The 19,377-nt window shown below is 37.1% G+C and overlaps 1 protein-coding gene across 1 annotated transcript; it reads right to left on the bottom strand.

The window, feature by feature from the left end:
- Nucleotides 1-8,572: 8,572 nt before the first annotated feature.
- Nucleotides 8,573-17,211, bottom strand: LOC306857378 (leucine-rich repeat-containing protein 3B-like). The gene is made up of 2 exons (XM_079397297.1): nt 16,993-17,211; nt 8,573-10,560 (listed from the first exon to the last, which is right to left on the bottom strand). Exon 2 carries the CDS (start codon nt 10,462-10,464, stop codon nt 9,664-9,666), a length of 801 nt encoding a protein of 266 aa, XP_079253423.1. The 5' UTR covers nt 10,465-10,560; nt 16,993-17,211; the 3' UTR covers nt 8,573-9,663.
- Between the last annotated feature and the right edge of the window lie 2,166 nt (nt 17,212-19,377).

Raw genomic sequence — 19,377 nt, 5'->3', positions numbered from 1 at the left:
AATCAATATTATTTGTATAGCGCTTTTAACCATGCATATTGTGTCAAAGCAGCTTTACATCGGCTTGATATAAAGCTGGGTGTCTTTATATCAGCTTTACAGTATTTAGACGGGGAAATAGTTTGTCGAAATAGTGTCATTTTCCTCTGGCCAGACAAAATCAGCAGTTTAAATCTAGGCTAAAGCAGAATCAGATTGTGTAAAGGACTCATCTGGTTCCTGTGGTCTTGTCCCGATGGCCATCTTGGAGACAGGGTCTTCACTGGGGATCAGTCTCTGGGGCAATATTAATCAAACTTTATCTAAGGTGATCTCTTTTTGTTTGATGAAGATATTATTGTTGTAGTTGTTATTATTATTATTTTGCTGTTTTATTCAATTTATTCACAGTTCCAGAATACCACTTCGGTAGATGAACATCAGTGCTTTTATAATATTTTTTTCCCTTGCTGGGTATGGGCAGGATTGCGCCCTCCAATTTAATCAATACTAACTACAGATATTTTTATATTATTAACATCAATAATATGATATTATGTATTACATTGTTACTTATATATATATATATATATATATATATATGTATATACACACAAATCAAGTAGAAGAGATGGACTTATTTTCTAGTTGTTTTCTAGTTAGCTGAAACTGAAATTATAAGTGTCATGTTAGAGCAGTAATGTAGTAGGCCTTACCATCAGAATTTAGAAGATACACACATCTGAGATCTTTCATTTGAAACATTAAAAATGTTCTAGTGTGTTTTCTTTTTAACTTAGAATTCAAACTTTTCTGCTTGTACGTTTGTAGCTGTTTTGCTAGTCAGCTCCCGACCCGATGTCATTCACGATTTATGCGCAAATTCAAAGCTTCATGTCTGGACGACAGAACAAGTTTATTTTTAGAAAACTTTGCAATCTCTCTAAAATAGATGACAACAACTCATCTTCCCCGTCTTGACTGGTGGACTAGCATGTGGGGATGCTACGGTTATGGAGGCCCCTCCTCAAAGCCCGAGGCCCTAGGCAATCGCCTGCTCTGCCTAGCTAGCGCCAGCCCTGGTGAGAGAGATATGAAAATATGAAGTAACCTAAAATATCACGTAAATGTCATATAAATGAAGTTAAATAAATATTAAGAATGGTTATATCATCTGATGATGTGCATGACACAGCCACTGTACATTTTTGTAAGGGTCCACATATCAGGCCTCATGAAGCACAAGCAGAACAATTTCAATCATACATAAGAAGTATTTATAAATTATTTACATAGACATTTGTTCTGCATGAGTTTTAAATCTAGAGTCATTATTGAGCAGAAGCATGCACACTGCCTCCACACAAGTGCAAGGTGAGCTAGTCTGAAATGTAAATGAACCTGAGGCAACAGGTGTGTGTTTGGTAGAGGACTGTAACATTACCTGTTAAACCAATCCTCTTACACGCACGCACACACACACACACACACACACAGACACAGAGAGACAAACACAGACAGTCTCACCTGCTGGGCCTCTTAATGTGCTCTTCTATTGAAATGTTAGGGACAAATGTTTCTTGGCTACAACTACATACAATGTCTATGATGGCTTGTGTGTAAATATATTACTGTTGTGTTTGCACATTGTCTTATTCTGTCCATTTTTGTTGCATATGTGAGTGAAAGTGAGATGTGGCAAGTGAAAGTCTTACCATCTATATTTTAGTAGTACTGATACTTTATGGAAATTGATGGTTTCAGGGGGAGAATATTTCTCCCAAAAATTAATATTCTGCCTTCATTTTCTCATTATTAGTTTAGTAATTTTTTAATCTGCATGGCTTTCTTTGTTGTTTGGAAGAAAAGATCAGATGTGTTTATGAATGTCTTTTCCAAACAAATGGGCTGTAGGGCTTTGGGGAAAAAAATCATCATAGTTATAATAATTTACGTAACAAAGTCTTCTGAAGCCACACAACAGCTTTGCACAGCAGCATTTTAATCTCATTCAGTTGCACATATGCAAACTTGCTGCCTCAAGGCATGTGCCCGATTTGACCTTACTGACACAATTAAGCCTACATTTATGATTTTTTTTTTTTTCATGCATTTGGATTACACAGTTTCAACATAAACAAACTAATAAGTGTAATATGATGCATATTTGTCAGTCATAATGAAACGTGTAACAAACAGGTAAGATTTCTGTATTCAATAAAGTTATGCCATACTTTATTATTAACTGTTTGCATGTATTTGATTTTATTTAAATAATCACAAATGACTAATTTAGGCCTAATTATTTTTTAAGTTCACAAACCACCATTGGTGTTTGCTGATCTGACAACACTGATCTGATAATCATCAATCACTGTAGATAAACATGAACCATTATCACATAATTCAATAAATGAGACTAGTTATTTGCCAAAGCAACCTTCAAATTTATGAGGTTATGAAATTCTGTTTTCATATTTTCACACTTTTTGAAGTGTTTGAAATGCCTGCTGATTGTTCTGCTCACCGAATGAGCTGCAACCACCAGATTCTGGAATTGCAATCTTGATTGCATACACCTGCTCATCATTTTTCGTTGTTGTGTATTTATAGTCACATTCACTCTCTGCATATTTTTGGTCAAGACTTGCTTGTAATTGCTGCTGCAGTTTTCTGTAATCATAGTCTTGTCTGTCATGGTTCATCTGACTCCTTTCTGATTATCTTGTACCTGTGCTTTTAGACTGTGTGATTTGCATTTGTTTACTCTTCATCATGCCTGACTGCATATTTTGACCCTTTGGAAATTCTCTTGTGATTCTGTACTTAGATTTGTTAGCTATCAGTGTTGCTCATTAAAATCTGTGCACATGAATCTAAACCCAGTATCTCTGTTTGACCTGGGGGTCAGGATGGCCGAGTGGTCTAGGGTGCTGTGTTCAACTCGCAGTGTGAGGTGTGGGTTCGAATCCCACTTCTGATAGACCTATCCTTTGGTGGGACTTAATGGATAGAGAGTCGGACTTGTAACCCAAAGGTCATGGGTTTGAGTCTCAGGTCCGGCAGGAATTGTAGGTGGGGGGAGTGAATGACCAGTGCTCTCTCCACCCTCAATATCACGACTGAGACTGCTAAATGTGCAAAACAAATTAAGCACATGTGACAAAGCAAAACAAAAGCGTTCATGTCTTGAAAAAACATGTTAAATGCATTCTTCTGTTTTACAAATAATACATAATTTACTGCATTGGTTACATCTGTATATTTGTTTTAATAATTATTACAATCTATCTTTGTTAATATGCTTCTCTGTTTGGCAGAATTCAAGAATGCCATAGATGTCATTTTCATTCCAGTTTCACATTTTAGAGTTTAATACTTATTTAGTAACTAAAAGTGCTAAAGCTGTCATTTTTTCAATATAAAACCAAATAAATATTTAATTGAAAATGGAGAATAATGTAAAAATAAAAACTAATTTAAAAACATCAATACTGCAGTAACGTTGTCTAGTTGCAAGAAGCAGTTCATGTTGACCTTAAGATCCCCTCCTATTATCTTCTATGTTGAACCAATATCCAACTGCTCTAATTGAGGCAAAAATGCTTAGGTCTTTCATTTTTCTACCAGTATATAATACTGGTGGGACTCGCACTATTTCAGGCTCTGTAACTAGACTAGGTCATGTTTTTCTTCTCCCATGTTCGACTTTTTGGTCCCCATAGGAATACCCTTACAGAACATCCTTAGCTGATGGGAAGATTCCTTAAAGTTTTCTGGGTAACAGTCCAGGGCAGGGAAATCTGCCTCACAGTAACCCAGAAAGGAAAACACAACAAGAAGGAGGCCCGTCACCTCTGAGGCATCTTGATTGATTGGCATGTCAGAATATTCCATGCATTATAAATGGCATTGATTGCACCTTTAAAATGGTGTTTGGGGAATAATTCCAGAGGTTATTTCAAAAGTCAATCAAGGTTCTTCTGACAAGACCTGCAATCTCAAGCAGATGCCAAGTGTATCATACCCATTTTCTCTCCAGTAACCAAATATCAGTCAAGGAGTTCACAAGTTCTGAAATGGAGCTGTAATCAGATTTGTACATATATATTAAGGCGAGACACTGCAGGTGAATAGGGTAAAAAAATGAACTAATAGTTATCGCCTTACCCAGTTGATTGATTACATTGATAATTGCAAACTTTTTTGTATTACACGTTTTCTAAAATGTTAGGTTTAAATATGCAAATTATGCATTATTTAATGAAATATGCGCTAATTTGCATACAATTGTGAAATCTGTTGACGCAAATAGATAAAGTGCTATAAAAAAAACACTTAACAGTGTCTTTAGGATGTTTTCATTCCACTAGTCTGAAAAAAAACACTTTATGAAAAACCCAAAAGCCCAAAATCTCAAAATTGACAGGTGCATGAAAAAACTGTGTATTTGCCTGCAGTGTCTCCCCTTAAAAGCATGTCTCAAATGCAGTTTAACTTTAAAGGGTCATGCATCGATGAGGCATAGAATGCTTTGATCACCCTCCATGACATATATTCACATAGACTCCATTGTCAGAAAGGCCCAGCAGAGGTTGTAGTTTCTTCGCCAGCTGAGGAAGTTCAACCTGCCACAGGAGCTGCTGAAACAGTTCTACTCCGCCATCATTGAATCCATCCTCTGCACTTCAATAACTGTCTGGTTCAGCTCAGCTACCAAATCTGACCTCAGAAGACTACGGAGGGTAGTCCGGACTGCTGAGCGAATCATTGGTACAACCCTCCCCACTCTCCAAGAACTGTACTTATCCAGAGTGAGCAAAAGGGCTGGTAAAATCCCTCTGGACCCCTCACATCCAGCACACAACCTCTTTGAACTGTTTCCGTCTGGTCGACGCTACAGAGCTCTGAGCACCAGAACGACCAGACACAAGAACAGTTTCTTCCCTCAGGCAATCCATCTCATGAACACTCAACAATAAATGTGGAACACACAACTATAATACATTATCCATTCACCACACTCACTTATTTTATTTCTATTTTCTCATTTCTAATTTGCACATACTTGACCTGTACATACATACTTGTCTATATTATATATTGTGTTTTTGCTGCTTTGTACATTGCCTATTTGTATATTTGTATATTATTCTTTTATTATCTGTGTCCTGTCCTGTTACTGTCTTTCTGTTGCACTGTGGAGCTTCTGTCACTACAACAAATTCCTTGTATGTGTAAATATACTTGGCCAATAAAGCTCATTCTGATTCTGATGACTGCTTGCTTTTGTTTTGATGTATTTTATATTTCCATGTACATTATCAATTGGGAGATTATTTTTATATTTGGAAGACATTTCTATCCAAAGCAACTCACACTGCCATCAAAGTATAAAAGTTTATATATATTCCCTGCGAATTTAAGCCATAACCTTGTTGTTGATTATGCCCTATCATAACATCCTCTGACTAAAACATGCCAGTGCTCAGCGTCACATTCAGAAACACATTCTCTCACAAAGGCCTGTAATATTAATAATATTATATGCAACGTTTGATTTAAATTAAGATTAATAAATGCTTAATAATATGTATTTTTCATTGTTAGTTAATGTTAACTAAATAGTTCACAACATGTTCACAAATAGAACTCACTGTTGTGCTTTTGGAATATTTCAGTTTCAGTAAAAGCACTAATGGCACCATGTTGATAAATAACTTTAACTCATTCTCAGTCAATCAATCAATCAATAAATCAATCAATCAATCAATGTTATCCCATGCCGCACTTACAATGCACGAGAATGGGACCAATTTTCTTATTGTAAGCTTAAAGTTTAACTTAAATTAATTCTTCGGTTAAAATGGCATTATTTTAACAGTAAATTTAAATATAAAAGGTTAGTATTTTATTACTACTATTGAAGCAGTGAGTATTTTAACATATAGTGTTTTAACTTGTGCTGAACTTTAACATCTTTCCTTGAAAATTTGCTAAATGCTTGTTATATTGCTAATATATTGCAATATTACAAATGTTAGTTATGGTGCAGTATAGACATTCTGAGATACCCATCATAAATAATCGGTTGTTAGGTATATTTAAGTGGGTTATTTTGTACCAGGGTGACTTTCACAGCTGCTTGCACAGATACAGGCCATTATGTTTGTGTGTGAACGCATGTTTGTGAACATGGCCAGGGGTGTTTTGACACCTTGCAAAGAACTCTGCAATCTACTGAGCTTTTAGGATTCAAAATGTAAAATAATATATGAGATGTAGGAACAAATTGTCATTGTCTAATTTATTGTGATTGATGTTATTTCTTTATTTTTAATTAATTTATATATTTGGTAAACCAGGCAATGGACAGGCTAAAGTGCACAATCCATATGGAAAGTAAAAAACAAATGAGTACTACAGATGAAAATAAGGTTTACCTATTAGTATGAGTTTACCTTTCATTTTCGGCATGACATTTATATAAATCTTGAATAATGTTAGGTTGGATACACCCTGTGATCACAGAGACCTAAAAAACAATGCCATGTCGGCACTCTAATGCAGATAACACTTTCAAACAAACCACATAATGCATACATTTTCTGTTGCTAACACTGAAACAGAAGATCCAACATATGCATGATCAGCAAATAATTTATTTCACTAACATTTTACAATAAGGTTGTACACATTAAGGTTAGCTTCCACAAAAGTTGAAAGCATGAAAAAACACTGAACAAAACAGTGCTTTTAGAGCATTTTAATTTACACATAGACTAATAGATTTTAACTGTACATATTTTACTTTTTAAATTAAATGTAACATTTTATATTTATAAAATACACTTGCATAAAAATAAATAAATGCTGTAAAAAATTATTTTTCACTGTTTGTTCATGATATATAATGTTTTATATATATATATATATATATATATATATATATATATATATATATATATATATATATATATATACACTCACCTAAAGGATTATTAGGAACACCTGTTCAATTTCTCATTAATGCAATTATCTAATCAACCAATCACATGGCAGTTACTTCAATGCATTTAGGGGTGTGGTCCTGGTCAAGACAATCTCCTGAACTCCAAACTGAATGTCAGAATGGGAAAGAAAGGTGATTTAAGCAATTTTGAGCGTGGTATGGTTGTTGGTGCCAGACGGGCCGGTCTGAGTATTTCACAATCTGCTCAGTTACTGGGATTTTCACGCACAACCATTTTCTATGGTTTACAAAGAATGGTGTGAAAAGGGAAAAACATCCAGTATGCGGCAGTCCTGTGGGCGAAAATGCCTTGATGCTAGAGGTCAGAGGAGAATGGGCCGACTGATTCAAGCTGATAGAAGAGCAACTTTGACTGAAATAACCACTCGTTACAACCGAGGTATGCAGCAAAGCATTTGTGAAGCCACAACACGCCTTGAGGCGGATGGGCTACAACAGCAGAAGACCCCACCGGGTACCACTCATCTCCACTACAAATAGGAAAAAGAGGCTACAATTTGCACGAGCTCACCAAAATTGGTCAGTTGAAGACTGGAAAAATGTTGCCTGGTCTGATGAGTCTCGATTTCTGTTGAGACATTCAGATGGTAGAGTCAGAATTTGGCGTAAACAGAATGAGAACATGGATCCATCATGCCTTGTTACCACTGTGCAGGCTGGTGGTGGTGGTGTAATGGTGTGGGGATATTTTCTTGGCACACTTTAGGCCCCTTAGTGCCAATTGGGCATCGTTTAAATGCCACGGCCTACCTGAGCATTGTTTCTGACCATGTCCATCCCTTTATGACCACCATGTACCCATCCTCTGATGGCTACTTCCAGCAGGATAATGCACCATGTCACAAAGCTCGAATCATTTTAAATTGGTTTCTTGAACATGACAATGAGTTCACTGTACTAAAATGGCCCCCACAGTCACCAGATCTCAACCCAATAGAGCATCTTTGGGATGTGGTGGAACGGGAGCTTCATGCCCTGGATGTGCATCCCACAAATCTGCATCAACTGCAAGATGCTATCCTATCAATATGGGCCAACATTTCTAAAGAATGCTTTCAGCACCTTGTTGAATCAATGCCACGTAGAATTAAGGCAGTTCTGAAGGCGAAAGGGGGTCAAACACAGTATTAGTATGGTGTTCCTAATAATCCTTTAGGTGAGTGTATATATATATATATATATATATATAACTAATGTTAATGTTTAGAACCTTATTGTAAAGTGTTTTATCTTTACTTCTTAATATAAAAACTTAGTGCTTATGAACCAATTTACAACCACTTCTGGACTAAAGTTATTACCTAGTGAGCTGCCTTGTTATCTATTGTCTACATAGCCAGATGCAGGCAAAATTATGCCTGCCTTTCATTAGGAACATGCCTATGATATGTTAATATGTCTTGCTAGACAGCTCATTAGGTTTTGGAACAGAGTGCACTCAACTCCATGACATCCTTCACTACCTTTTGTAAAAAATTAACAAAATGCTATTTTCTTAATTTACAGATTTGACTTGTAAAGCTTTGTAGATATTAAATCACACAGACAGAACATTCAGGTGGATTTCAACTTAAGATTTATCTTGGCAGACATTCTGAATTATCCCTGCTGGCACTCAACATAAGAAACTGAACAACCACACAGTATTGGATGTGACATACAAAGGATCCGCTCTAACAGTGCAAACATATTATGTGGTGGTCAACATCACCTCATTATCTTTAAACATAAAAGTTTTGAAACATTTTAAATCATTTCTTCAAAGTGTCTCAGGGGTTTCCCTAGAAACGACAACAGTGATTTATCTTGCAGCAACTGATCACAAAAATAATAAGCTAACCTGTTTATTTCTTTTAAGTCACAGCGTCAGAAACACTGCAGGATTCATGAAGAAATTAATTAACAATTTTCTGTGCTCCCCTAAAAATCTAACCACTGAGTATCAAAGCAAGCTACAGTGCTTTTTACTTTTGCACAGTTTGTATACTATGTTTACTGAGACACCTGAAAAATTATTGATGCATGCAAGAATGTGTTGCTCTGTAACATTTTGATGTTGCCTGCAGGGACAACAACAGTACTTTTTGTAGAAACCCAGTAGGATGAGTGATTTACGCTCCATGTGTTGCCTGCCAAATGGGGATCTGACTGAAAAAAGAACCACTGGATGAAAAAAAAAAAATAACCAGACAACGCCTCGTTGAAAAGCACGCAGAGCAGACAAACCTCTTAGTCAAGCTGAGCCTCAAGCTCGGCCATTTCTGAATCAATTATTCATCTGAATTGGATTAGATGGCCCCTGTGATTTCCTTCCCTCTGTCTCCAGTCATCTCTGTCCATGTGTGTGTATGTGGATGGTTTTAGCATGATATGTTTCACATTTCCCTGTTGTGAACATTGCAATCCACTGACCACAAAGCATCCTATGTCAGAAGTTCTTCTTGGTTCTTAGGGAGGGTACTGATCAATCCTGAGTGGTACCTTGAAGTGAGTGGTCTGTGATTCAAGAGATACAAAGCCATTATTCTTTATTTTTCTACAGGTTTAATCAATTTTAAACTTTAGAGACAGGTAGCCCATTGTCCAGTGTGCCATTGCCTTTTGGCAGCCTGAGAAGCTTCCTCCACATGTCATGAACACTTGGCCTGGCACTATACCACAGTGCTGATGGTGGAAGACTCCTCAGACTTGCCCTGCCTGCTGGGCAGAGACTTGAGATACTCCAGGTGGCGCCTGGCATCTTCCTGATTGTGTCTCACATAGTAGACCAGGTAGGAGATGACCATGGTGAACCATCCAAACATGGTCACCAACATGGCCACGTCCGTGGTCTTTTTGAGCACCACACACAGGTCCAGGTCTTTGGCCAGCAGGAAAGGCACGCCTTGGGCTCCAGAGTCTGAGGGTTCAGATGTCTGACAGATAATGCCAGTCAAAGACACAGGCTCTAGGTCTAGGCGTGGAAGGGCTGTCTGCAGCCTGCAGTCACAGTGCCAGGGGTTTCCAGTGAGGTTGGATCTTGCTCTAACACCTTCAAAGGCATCTGGGTCCAGTGTTGTGAGCTGGTTGGATGAGAGATCGAGAAATTGTAGAGAGACTGCCAAGCCTCTAAAGGCTCCAGGTTCAAGCAAAGCTAGTTCATTATGGGAAAGATCCAGTTCAGCTAGCAGTGGAAGATCATTAAAGGCATTGGCAGGGATGCTGGTCAGGAGATTGTAGTCCAGGTAGAGGTGTCGTGTGTCATTGGGAATGTCCTGAGGGATCTCAGTAAGATGCAGATTGCTGCAGCGCATAGTCTTACCACCAAATGAGCCCTCGCTGTCTGAACAGTAGCAGCGTTTGGAGCAGGAAGTTGCAGCATGGTGGAAACACAGTGTCATCAGCACTAAGCTGTGTAACAGCAACCACATGACCACAGAGTGCCGAAGCAGCCAACCTGAGGGTAGCAGCATCGTAGGACAGCGGGCATAATCCCTTTAGAGTACAACCTGTGCTGAGAGCATCCAGGGGGCTGTACCCAACATCAAAATGCCCAACAGCTTGCAAGCCTAGAAGATTGAAGAATAAATCCAGTTATTGTAAAATATATATTTCTTTAATGCTTCAGATTTCAGAATATGTAAATATCCTAATCTGTTTCTTTTGAATACTGTTGTGCTCCCTGTGTGTGTATGAGTATTAAGAATGTGAGTTTAAGAGCCCCTATTATGCTATTTTGAAGGTTCCAAATTTAGTTTTGGAGGTCTCCTACAATACGTTTACATGCATCTAAGGTCTAAAAACACTTAAAAAAAAATATTATATAGAAATCATATAAATGATTTGTTTGTATCTTCAGTCACTCTAAACCCCACCTGTCTGCAAGCCTACACTGCTCTGATTGGTCAAATGGTGCAGTCTGTTGTGATTGGTTTTACACTTACAGTGTGTTTCGGAAACAAAATGCCCATTACCATTATCTGAATCAGCTCTGAAGGATTCATTCTGTGTAACTCCTCTACATCAGCATTAACAAGTCCATGAACAAACTGAAGTGCTTACTTCTATGACAATCTACATTAACTGACACAATTTTAGGTAATAGTGGGCCCAGAGCTGATGAGCAAATGAAGCAGAAGCAGATGTCAGTAAAAATGACGGGTACATCTTATTCTTTCCATCCTTACCCTTTGGAAGTGTAAACAAGGAAAATTTTCTTTTGCACCACAGAAAACAGTGTCTTCTTGAAATATTGACAACATGAACCAAGTAGCTAAAGTGTGTGTCAGGGGAGGTCAAAATACATTGTTTGCAGGCAGCCAATGAAAACCACATACTGAAATTATGCAAATTTCTAACGGACCTATGTAGATAAGTTACGAAAGTCTAACTGAAACTGCTGATGACTCGTTTTTTTTTACTTGTTTCTAGTTATATTGTCTAGGCCTTATTAATAATATAATACCATTGTAACTTTATGAATACCAATTAATGAAGCCATGTCATTGTTTAACTGCATGCATATTTTACTAAATCTAATTTTCATTTGTATAAATCTAAATCTAACTTAGTCTAATTCTCTTGTGATTTAAGGATTTGTACATAGCCTAATTTGATTGTCCCTAATTCACTTGCAATGAATTACATCCCTTATAGCCTACACTCTAAATAATGCTGGGTTATTTTTTTAACCCAAATGTTGGGTTCAGCCTGTTGGGTCATTTTATTGGGTTGTTTTTAATATTTTTTACCCAGGTGCTGGGTGGTTTTTCTGCACTCTAAAAAATGCTGGGTTATTTATTATTATTTATTTTTTTACCCAAATGCTGGTTTCAGTTGTTGGGTCATTTTATTGGGTTATTTTTAAAAAATTACCAAGGTGCTGGGTAATTTTTTTCTCTAACTAAGCTGCTGCATAATTTTTAATGCTGGGTTATTTTTTCTACACAACCACTGGGTTGAGCTTGTCTCCAACGAAACAACCTAGATGCTGAGTTACAGTCAGATAGCGGACTTTTTGCATCCTCTACAGGAGAGATTGGTTCACTTTTTCAGCAAAATAAAGGTTTGTATACATTTTATTTCATTTATAAAGTTTTTACTGTGCTGTAAATTATATTATTTTATGCAACGCAGCATACAAGGACGAGATGTCAGTCAGCTGCGTCAGCAGCGGTCGTTTCGCATGATGGTAACACCTTTTACTTTGCAGAACATAAACTGATTTTATACTAAATTTAATGGGTTTTTTTTGTTAAAGATTTTCAGCAACAGACAAACCTCTGGCAGGTTTAAAATTTATTTGGGTTGCCAAATAACCCAAGTTGGGTTGTTTTTAACCCAGCATTTTTTAAAGTGTATCTTCCATGGTCTATGTGTAGTATACACAGACAAATGTACAATGAACCATAAGCAAGTATCACAAACACATAAAGCACAGACATTAAAATTAATAAGCTTACTGCTGCCTTAACCTTTCAATTTTAATTTACTAATGGAAAACGATGCACTTGATGCTTAAAGTAGTGGGGGTTTAGCTATTATTATTTTCCTGCTGGCTTCATGCCCTTTTTTGACAGACACACTAAGCAATTCTTTCACACACACGCACGCACGCATGCACACACACACACACACACATACAAACAAATCTTCAAAGAATATCCATTCACATTGATAACATAAAAAGTGGCACTTCCTCAAAAGTGTTGGTTGATTGAAATTCCTGCTATGATGGCCTAATTCACAACTCTGCCACAAGCATTAATGAAAACCAGGACTGACAAAAGATGATGAACAAGATGTGAACAAGATGTTTCTTCAAGGAACATTATTTATAAGATCTATGTTATACAGTATATTATATTCAAATTATCTAGACAGAGAGGCCCAGGTAAAGAATGCAATTCTTTGCCTTCCTCTGTAATCGTGACAATTTATAAGTTATAAGAGTCTAATGTTCGTGATACAGTCCATGTTGTCATAAAAGCATTGAACTATGAGAGTGGACTGCCATGGTTTCGCAATAGGTACTTTTCTCTCTCTTTTTTTTTTTAATCGGAAGTTCTCCTGGGGTTCACTGGAGGAATATTAATGAAATTTATTATTAAAAACATAATAAAATCAAGTAGAAACGTAAAAGGATTTGCTTAAATCAATGCCTCCATCCCTTCTATCACTCAACTTCTATCAAAAACCCCACCCTCCAAAGACATATCAGCAAACCCAATATCAGCAAACCCAAATGTGCTAGGTGACAGCTGGAAAGACACTTAAACATTTTCATATTGGTTTGGGACAGATTACATTTATTTATTTATTTTTTTTTTCCAGATTTGAACATATCAGGCTTGCAAAGTGCAACATATGCTCTTTTTTCTGGGTTTAATCTACATCTGTGTTTGATAAACTGCCCAAATAAATGAGCCTTCCCACAAACAATGGTCATTCTAAATATTGCAGATGGAAAAGACAGCAGCCCAAATGATGTACAGTACAAGAGAGGGCAGGTAAGGAACACTGCCTGCTATTCGAACTGTGGTTGCCATTTTGGATATTTAATCCCACCAATGTTGTGGTCAGTAATCCATTATAATAGTTTCACTTAAGACGCAACTCGTTCTGTCTGAAGAACAAGTATAAACAACAACTTGTTTTGTAATTTACAATTTTTTTATTTATTTTGTCCAACCTTCTAAAAATAGCTTCCCACCTTGGCTCATTAATATATTAGCAGCATATAAGAAGCGGCTATCCTCTTACAAATCCTCAGGGTAACATGCTCTAGAAGGCAGCTGCCTTGGATGGCTACAATAATTTCCAACCTTAACCATTGTAAGAAAAAATACAAAACTGATTTAAACTCTGCTCAAGCCTGCAGTTTCAACCAATATAAAAATCACTGGTTCTCTAATTATGTATTGCATCACCCCTTATTACCTATAATTTTAAATTTTCCAATACCTAAAGTAACTGGGTTTGTAGTTGACAAATGGCAGCGGACCCGCCACTGTCCACTTACGCAGATTAAAAATGAAATCGATCTCTAAGTACCTCTTAGTATCACATAACGAATGGGAGTCTCCTAAAGGAGGGACTGTTTGTTGAAGGGATTGGGGAATAAGACGTTCTAGACTACAAAAGCAGCTGAAATGCCAGGCAAATAGATCCTTGACTGAAGGCTGTAGAAGGGAGAGAGAAAGGAACACATTAGCTCAGCTTTCATGCTTCAGTGACCAAAGTCTTTCCCTGCCAAAAAACCAAACCAAGACAGTTATTTACCCGAGTTCAATTGAAAAGTAATTTTAGCCTTGCTGTACCATAAAGTTGTCTTTATTAAAGTGTGGAAGGGTGACCTAAGGATGAGCAAAGTGATGGAAGATAAGTTAGATAAGAGTCACAAACCCCCTGGAAAAGCTGTACCGCTCATGAATACACAACAGGGTTCTGTCATGACATTTTCGCAAGTGATAGTGTGGGCCGGACACATAAGGAGAGACAGACAGACAGTGAAAGATGAGGACAACAAAAACCTAAAACACAGATCTGCAGAGAAATACAGCTGTGAGAGAAAGTAAAATAAAATTTTACTTTTCAGTGAAAGTAAAAAATGGACAGAGATGGACAAAATAAAGGTTGAAACAAGACATGAGAGGGAAGCATGTAGGGGGTGAAACCACAGGATGTTTACATGATTCAACAGAGAGAACAAGAGAGGAAACAAGAGAATCTGAGGAGCAAGTCTTACATTACAGAAGAGAAGAAAGAAGAGAAGGAGGAAAAATGAGGTTAAAAGGTTCAGGACAGAACATTTTGGGGGAGAAAACTAATGTGTCCCTGCAATGAAAGGCCAATGGACCCAGTTAGACTGGAAAAGGAAAATAAAACAATGAGTTAGTGATGTAAATGCTGTTATTAATAAACATAATGGATGAGAGTCACAAATTACAGACACATACTTGATATGATTGATATATGACAATTTATACTTGACAACTTATATATGACAACTTGATTGAAGAGTCATCACTGTTGTGTTTTGGATTCTTGCTGACAGCATGGGATGCTTGTGTGCTAGTTTACCCAACACACTTCTTAACTAGTTAATGTACCATTGTTGCTGTTGACCATCAAACCACTAAACCAGCACTAATGAGTCTTCAGCAATTCCTGACTTGTACTGTTATGACTTTTCAGTGAACTGCCACAAGATTTGAAGTGAAGTGACATTCAGCCAAGTATGGTGACACATACTCGGAATTCGTGCTCTGCATTTAACCCATCCAACGTGCACACACACAGCAGTGAACACACACACACACACACACACACACACACACACACACACACACACACACACACACACACACACACACACACACACACACACACACACACACACACACACCCGGAGCAGTGGGCAGCCATTTTATGCTGTAGCGCCCGGGGAGCAGTTGGGGGTTCGGTGCCTTGCTCAAGGGCACCTCAGTCGTGGTATTGAGGGTGGAGAGAGCGCTGGACATTCACTCCCTCCACCTACAATCCCTGCCGGCCCGAGACTCGAACCCGCAACCTTTGGATTACAAGTCCGACTCTCTAACCATTAGGCCACAACTTCCCCACAAAGTCCCCATTTGTGTCCAGACTCTCAAACAAGAATACAAATTACGGTGAAGAGAATGAAAAATACATTAGAGTGGGAATGAGAAAGGAGGAAAGAAGCTTTATCAGAGCTGAACTGGACTATATTTAATGACGTGTCATTTGATAGAACTTGACTGAGATGATAATTGGCCTGATATTGCCACTTTGTCGTTTTATAAAACTGTTATTCTTGTTGCTCATGCTGAATGAAAGCATTATGAGACAGCCTGGTAGATGACTGACTCTGGAAAGCTCTAACATTAAGAGCTGCAGTTAGATGAAAGTTAACGGATATGTTTTATTGACATCTTTGGCTATCCTGGCTAATGGATTGTTCAAAAGAACCATGTTTCACTGTTTAAAATCCTGCTGACTCTCATAGCCTAGGCCTACTTTAAGTTTACTCTTTTTTTTTTTTTTTTCAATTGTAATATTTTACAAAAGTGGTAATATTCAAATGTCTAACTTTATTCAACAGAACTGAATGACATGTGTTACGTTAAAATGTAAAGTAATTTCCAGGGTCACATTAAGTTGAAATAGCTATTTAGGGTAACTGCACATTTTCAGTTTTGCAGTGTTCAGTACACAGTAGTGTGGGTGTTGAGAGAACAGAGAATGGTGGTTAAAAAACAATTAGGTTATAATAGCTGTTTGATGTACACAAAATATGTTTGAGGCAGCTCATCATTTGGTTTAGTTGGTTGGTGTCTTTTGAAACTATCACAAGCTTTAATCTTAGTTCTTAGTCTACATACTGTTGTGCTTCCTCATCTCTAGTCTTGTTTAATAATTCATTTCAAACAATGTCTGAGTGCTCCTGACTGCTGGCAGTGTGTGATAGTTTTCACTGAGACCCTGCTCTCAACCTGTGCTGTTTAATTATCTGAGTTTTTAAAAAAAAAAAAACTATAATCTACAGAAACCTATCAATGACCAATAATCATAAATCACACAACATCACGCACATACTCTTTCATATTACCGTAAAGGTTTAAAGTTGAACAGACAAATAAAGTGATGTATAAATAAAGAGCAGAATTAATGACCTTGGTGTCTCCACATATATCACTGAACTGTTTGACACATAGTTATGTATAATTAAATACAGTAGTTACCGTCCACACTAAGTAACAACTGCACTGTAAGAAATGTTTAGTTTTTCTTCAATCACTAGAGGCGTGACTCCTGAAAGAAAGTAACATTAGAAATAAAAGCAAGTGTTTAAAAACTAAGACTTAAAAATCTTACTCTAAAAGCTTACTGCAGAGCTGTTAAGTGTGTATTTTCTTATTTAAACGCGTTGGAATGTACCTTGCGTTCAGTGCACTTTTCATTCAAATACAAGACTGACTCACATTTCTCCTCTCTGTCTTCTGAGATCTCCTCTGCTCTTCTTGGCATTCGCCTTCGCGGGTTTGCTGTAGAGAAGGGAGTTCAGTGACATTTGCACAAATATTCCTTCTGGTTTAGTGCTGGAGATCCGCACGCAGCGCGAGACGTGGACGCGGACAGAAAACGAGAGAGAGAGAGAGAGAGAGAGAGAGAGAGAGAGAGAGAGAGCACTGATCAGTTTCCACGCAACCCAGCAGCACACATCAGCACAGCATCAGAGCCTACAACGAATTTAGTCAGGTGATTCCAAATGACTTGCTATGTTAACTTGCATGAACTACAGATCATTCGTTCAGTGTTCATGACACTTGATTCAGATATTTTCTATATTCATATTTTAATCTATAAATAAACTACTCCTGCACGAAACTGCTAATTTGGACAAATCCTAGAAGGACTAAGATTATTAAATTAGAACACATGAATCAAAATAAGGTCCTGTTGGATGCACTGAAACTCATAACAGAACAGAGTAAATGGTTGCAAAATAACAGAATAAAAAGTTGCAAAGGATAATAAACCATTAGCTTGCTTTTAAAGTTTATTTTATTATTATTATAAAGTTTTTACCATATTCATGACAGTTAGCAATGAGTTCTAAAATTCTTTATGCCATTTAATAAAATAACACATTATAGATTTTGAAGTGTAAGTATAGCTAGAATAAAGATTAATAGTGCAAAGGCATGTACTATTATAACAGCTTGTGTTGATTTTTCTCATTGCTATAATGCTAAGCCTGTGGTGTCTGTCCAGTCACATTTAAAGGTTAATCTGTGAAAAGATCACTGATGCCTCCCCCCATGCTGAAACACCACTTGTTTCATATTATTTGTTTCATATTATTTACTTACATATTATTTACTTCTGCAAATGTAGCTGCCACAGACTGGCTTGACAGGCATATTGCAGTATTGTTTAATATTAACAAATTAATTGAGCATTGCCTCTAAACCCAAAGGCCATTTTTTTCCTAATGCAGTTTCTGTAATTTTGTTTAGACAACAGAAACAAATACAGTCTTTGGACTGATGAAAGTAATCTTTCATTTATTTCAACTGCCTGTGTTATTTCTCTTTCTCTGTCTCACACACTCAAACTAAATCAGACAGCTACTTAAAATGATGACCTACGTGTGGGTGGGCTGCTGTTAATTCGGATTGATCTGTGGCCTGCTGGAGCACTTATGGACTTAATGTAACAAGATGTTTGTGTGTGTGTGTGTGTGTGTGTGTTTGTGGCACTCTAAATGATTGTCTAAAATTATCATCTGTTAGACTTTCATATTATCCTGTGATATTGTAACAAAGAGGAAAAAGATGTATGTCGAAGCCGCACCATATTATATTAAAAATCAAAATAAGGGGGTTTTGTTAAAGAATTCATCTTCAACGCTCTCAGCCAAACCAGTATTTCACCCTTGAAATGTAAGTCAATCATACTGGAGCTGCTTAATCTATAAAAGATTGTGTTGCGCTCACTGCATGACATTGCATGCTCTGTGATAAGCCCAAAACTTCAGGAGAGAATTTACACACCTGGAAACATATTCTGTGCCCAAAAGATGACAGATTTTGGATATACACTATATTGCCAAAAGTATTGGGTCACCCCCTTCTAATGAACAGGTTTGACTACTTTAGTCATTGCCATGAGTACAAATCTTAATGTTTAAGCTTATAATGATATTCTAGAGAATTGTGTGCTTCTAATTTTATTGCAACAGTTTGGACAGAACCCTTTTCTATTCTAACATGACAGTGCCTCTGTGTATAAGACAAGGTTCAAAAAGAAATGATTGATTCAGTCAGTGTGGAAGAACTTGACTGGTCTGCAGAAAGCAAAATCCTAATCTCAGCTGAACACCTCTGGTGTGACTTTAAAAGCAGACCTTGAGCTGTCTTGTTAGGAAAGGGCCTTGTCCAAACTGTTGCAATTTTTACATTTACAAAAATTCACATTTAGCAGACGCTTTTATCCAAAGCGACTTATATTGCATTCAAGTTACAGTTTTTACATTTTATTAGCTCTTGCCTTCCGTGGGAATCGAACCCATGACCTTGGCGTTGCTAGCACCATTCTCTACTATTTGAGCTACAGGAAAGCCTAGAATGGCATTATATGCTTAAACATTAAGATTTGTACTCATGGAAATGACTAAAGTAGTCAAACCTGTTCATTAGAAGGGGGTGACCCAATGCTTCTGGTAATATAGTGTACATCAGCATACTTTTCAAAAGAGTACATTTTACGTGAACAATATAGTTTAAAAGAATACTTAAGTGAAACTTACTGTAATACTTTCAGACATACAGTATAACTGCATGTTAATTAAATGAAAATGTATT

Source organism: Barbus barbus, assembly GCF_936440315.1.
Source record: "Barbus barbus genome assembly, chromosome: 38".
In the NCBI taxonomy this organism is placed as follows: domain Eukaryota; kingdom Metazoa; phylum Chordata; class Actinopteri; order Cypriniformes; family Cyprinidae; genus Barbus; species Barbus barbus.
The sequence above is the reverse complement of the archived record's forward strand: the minus strand, read 5'-3'. Positions and strand labels throughout refer to the sequence as shown.

Excerpts from the sequence above, each read along its gene's own strand:
- LOC306857378 (XM_079397297.1), bottom strand. The coding sequence starts at position 10,464 with ATGCTGCTACCCTCAGGTTGGCTGCTTCGGCACTCTGTGGTCATGTGG.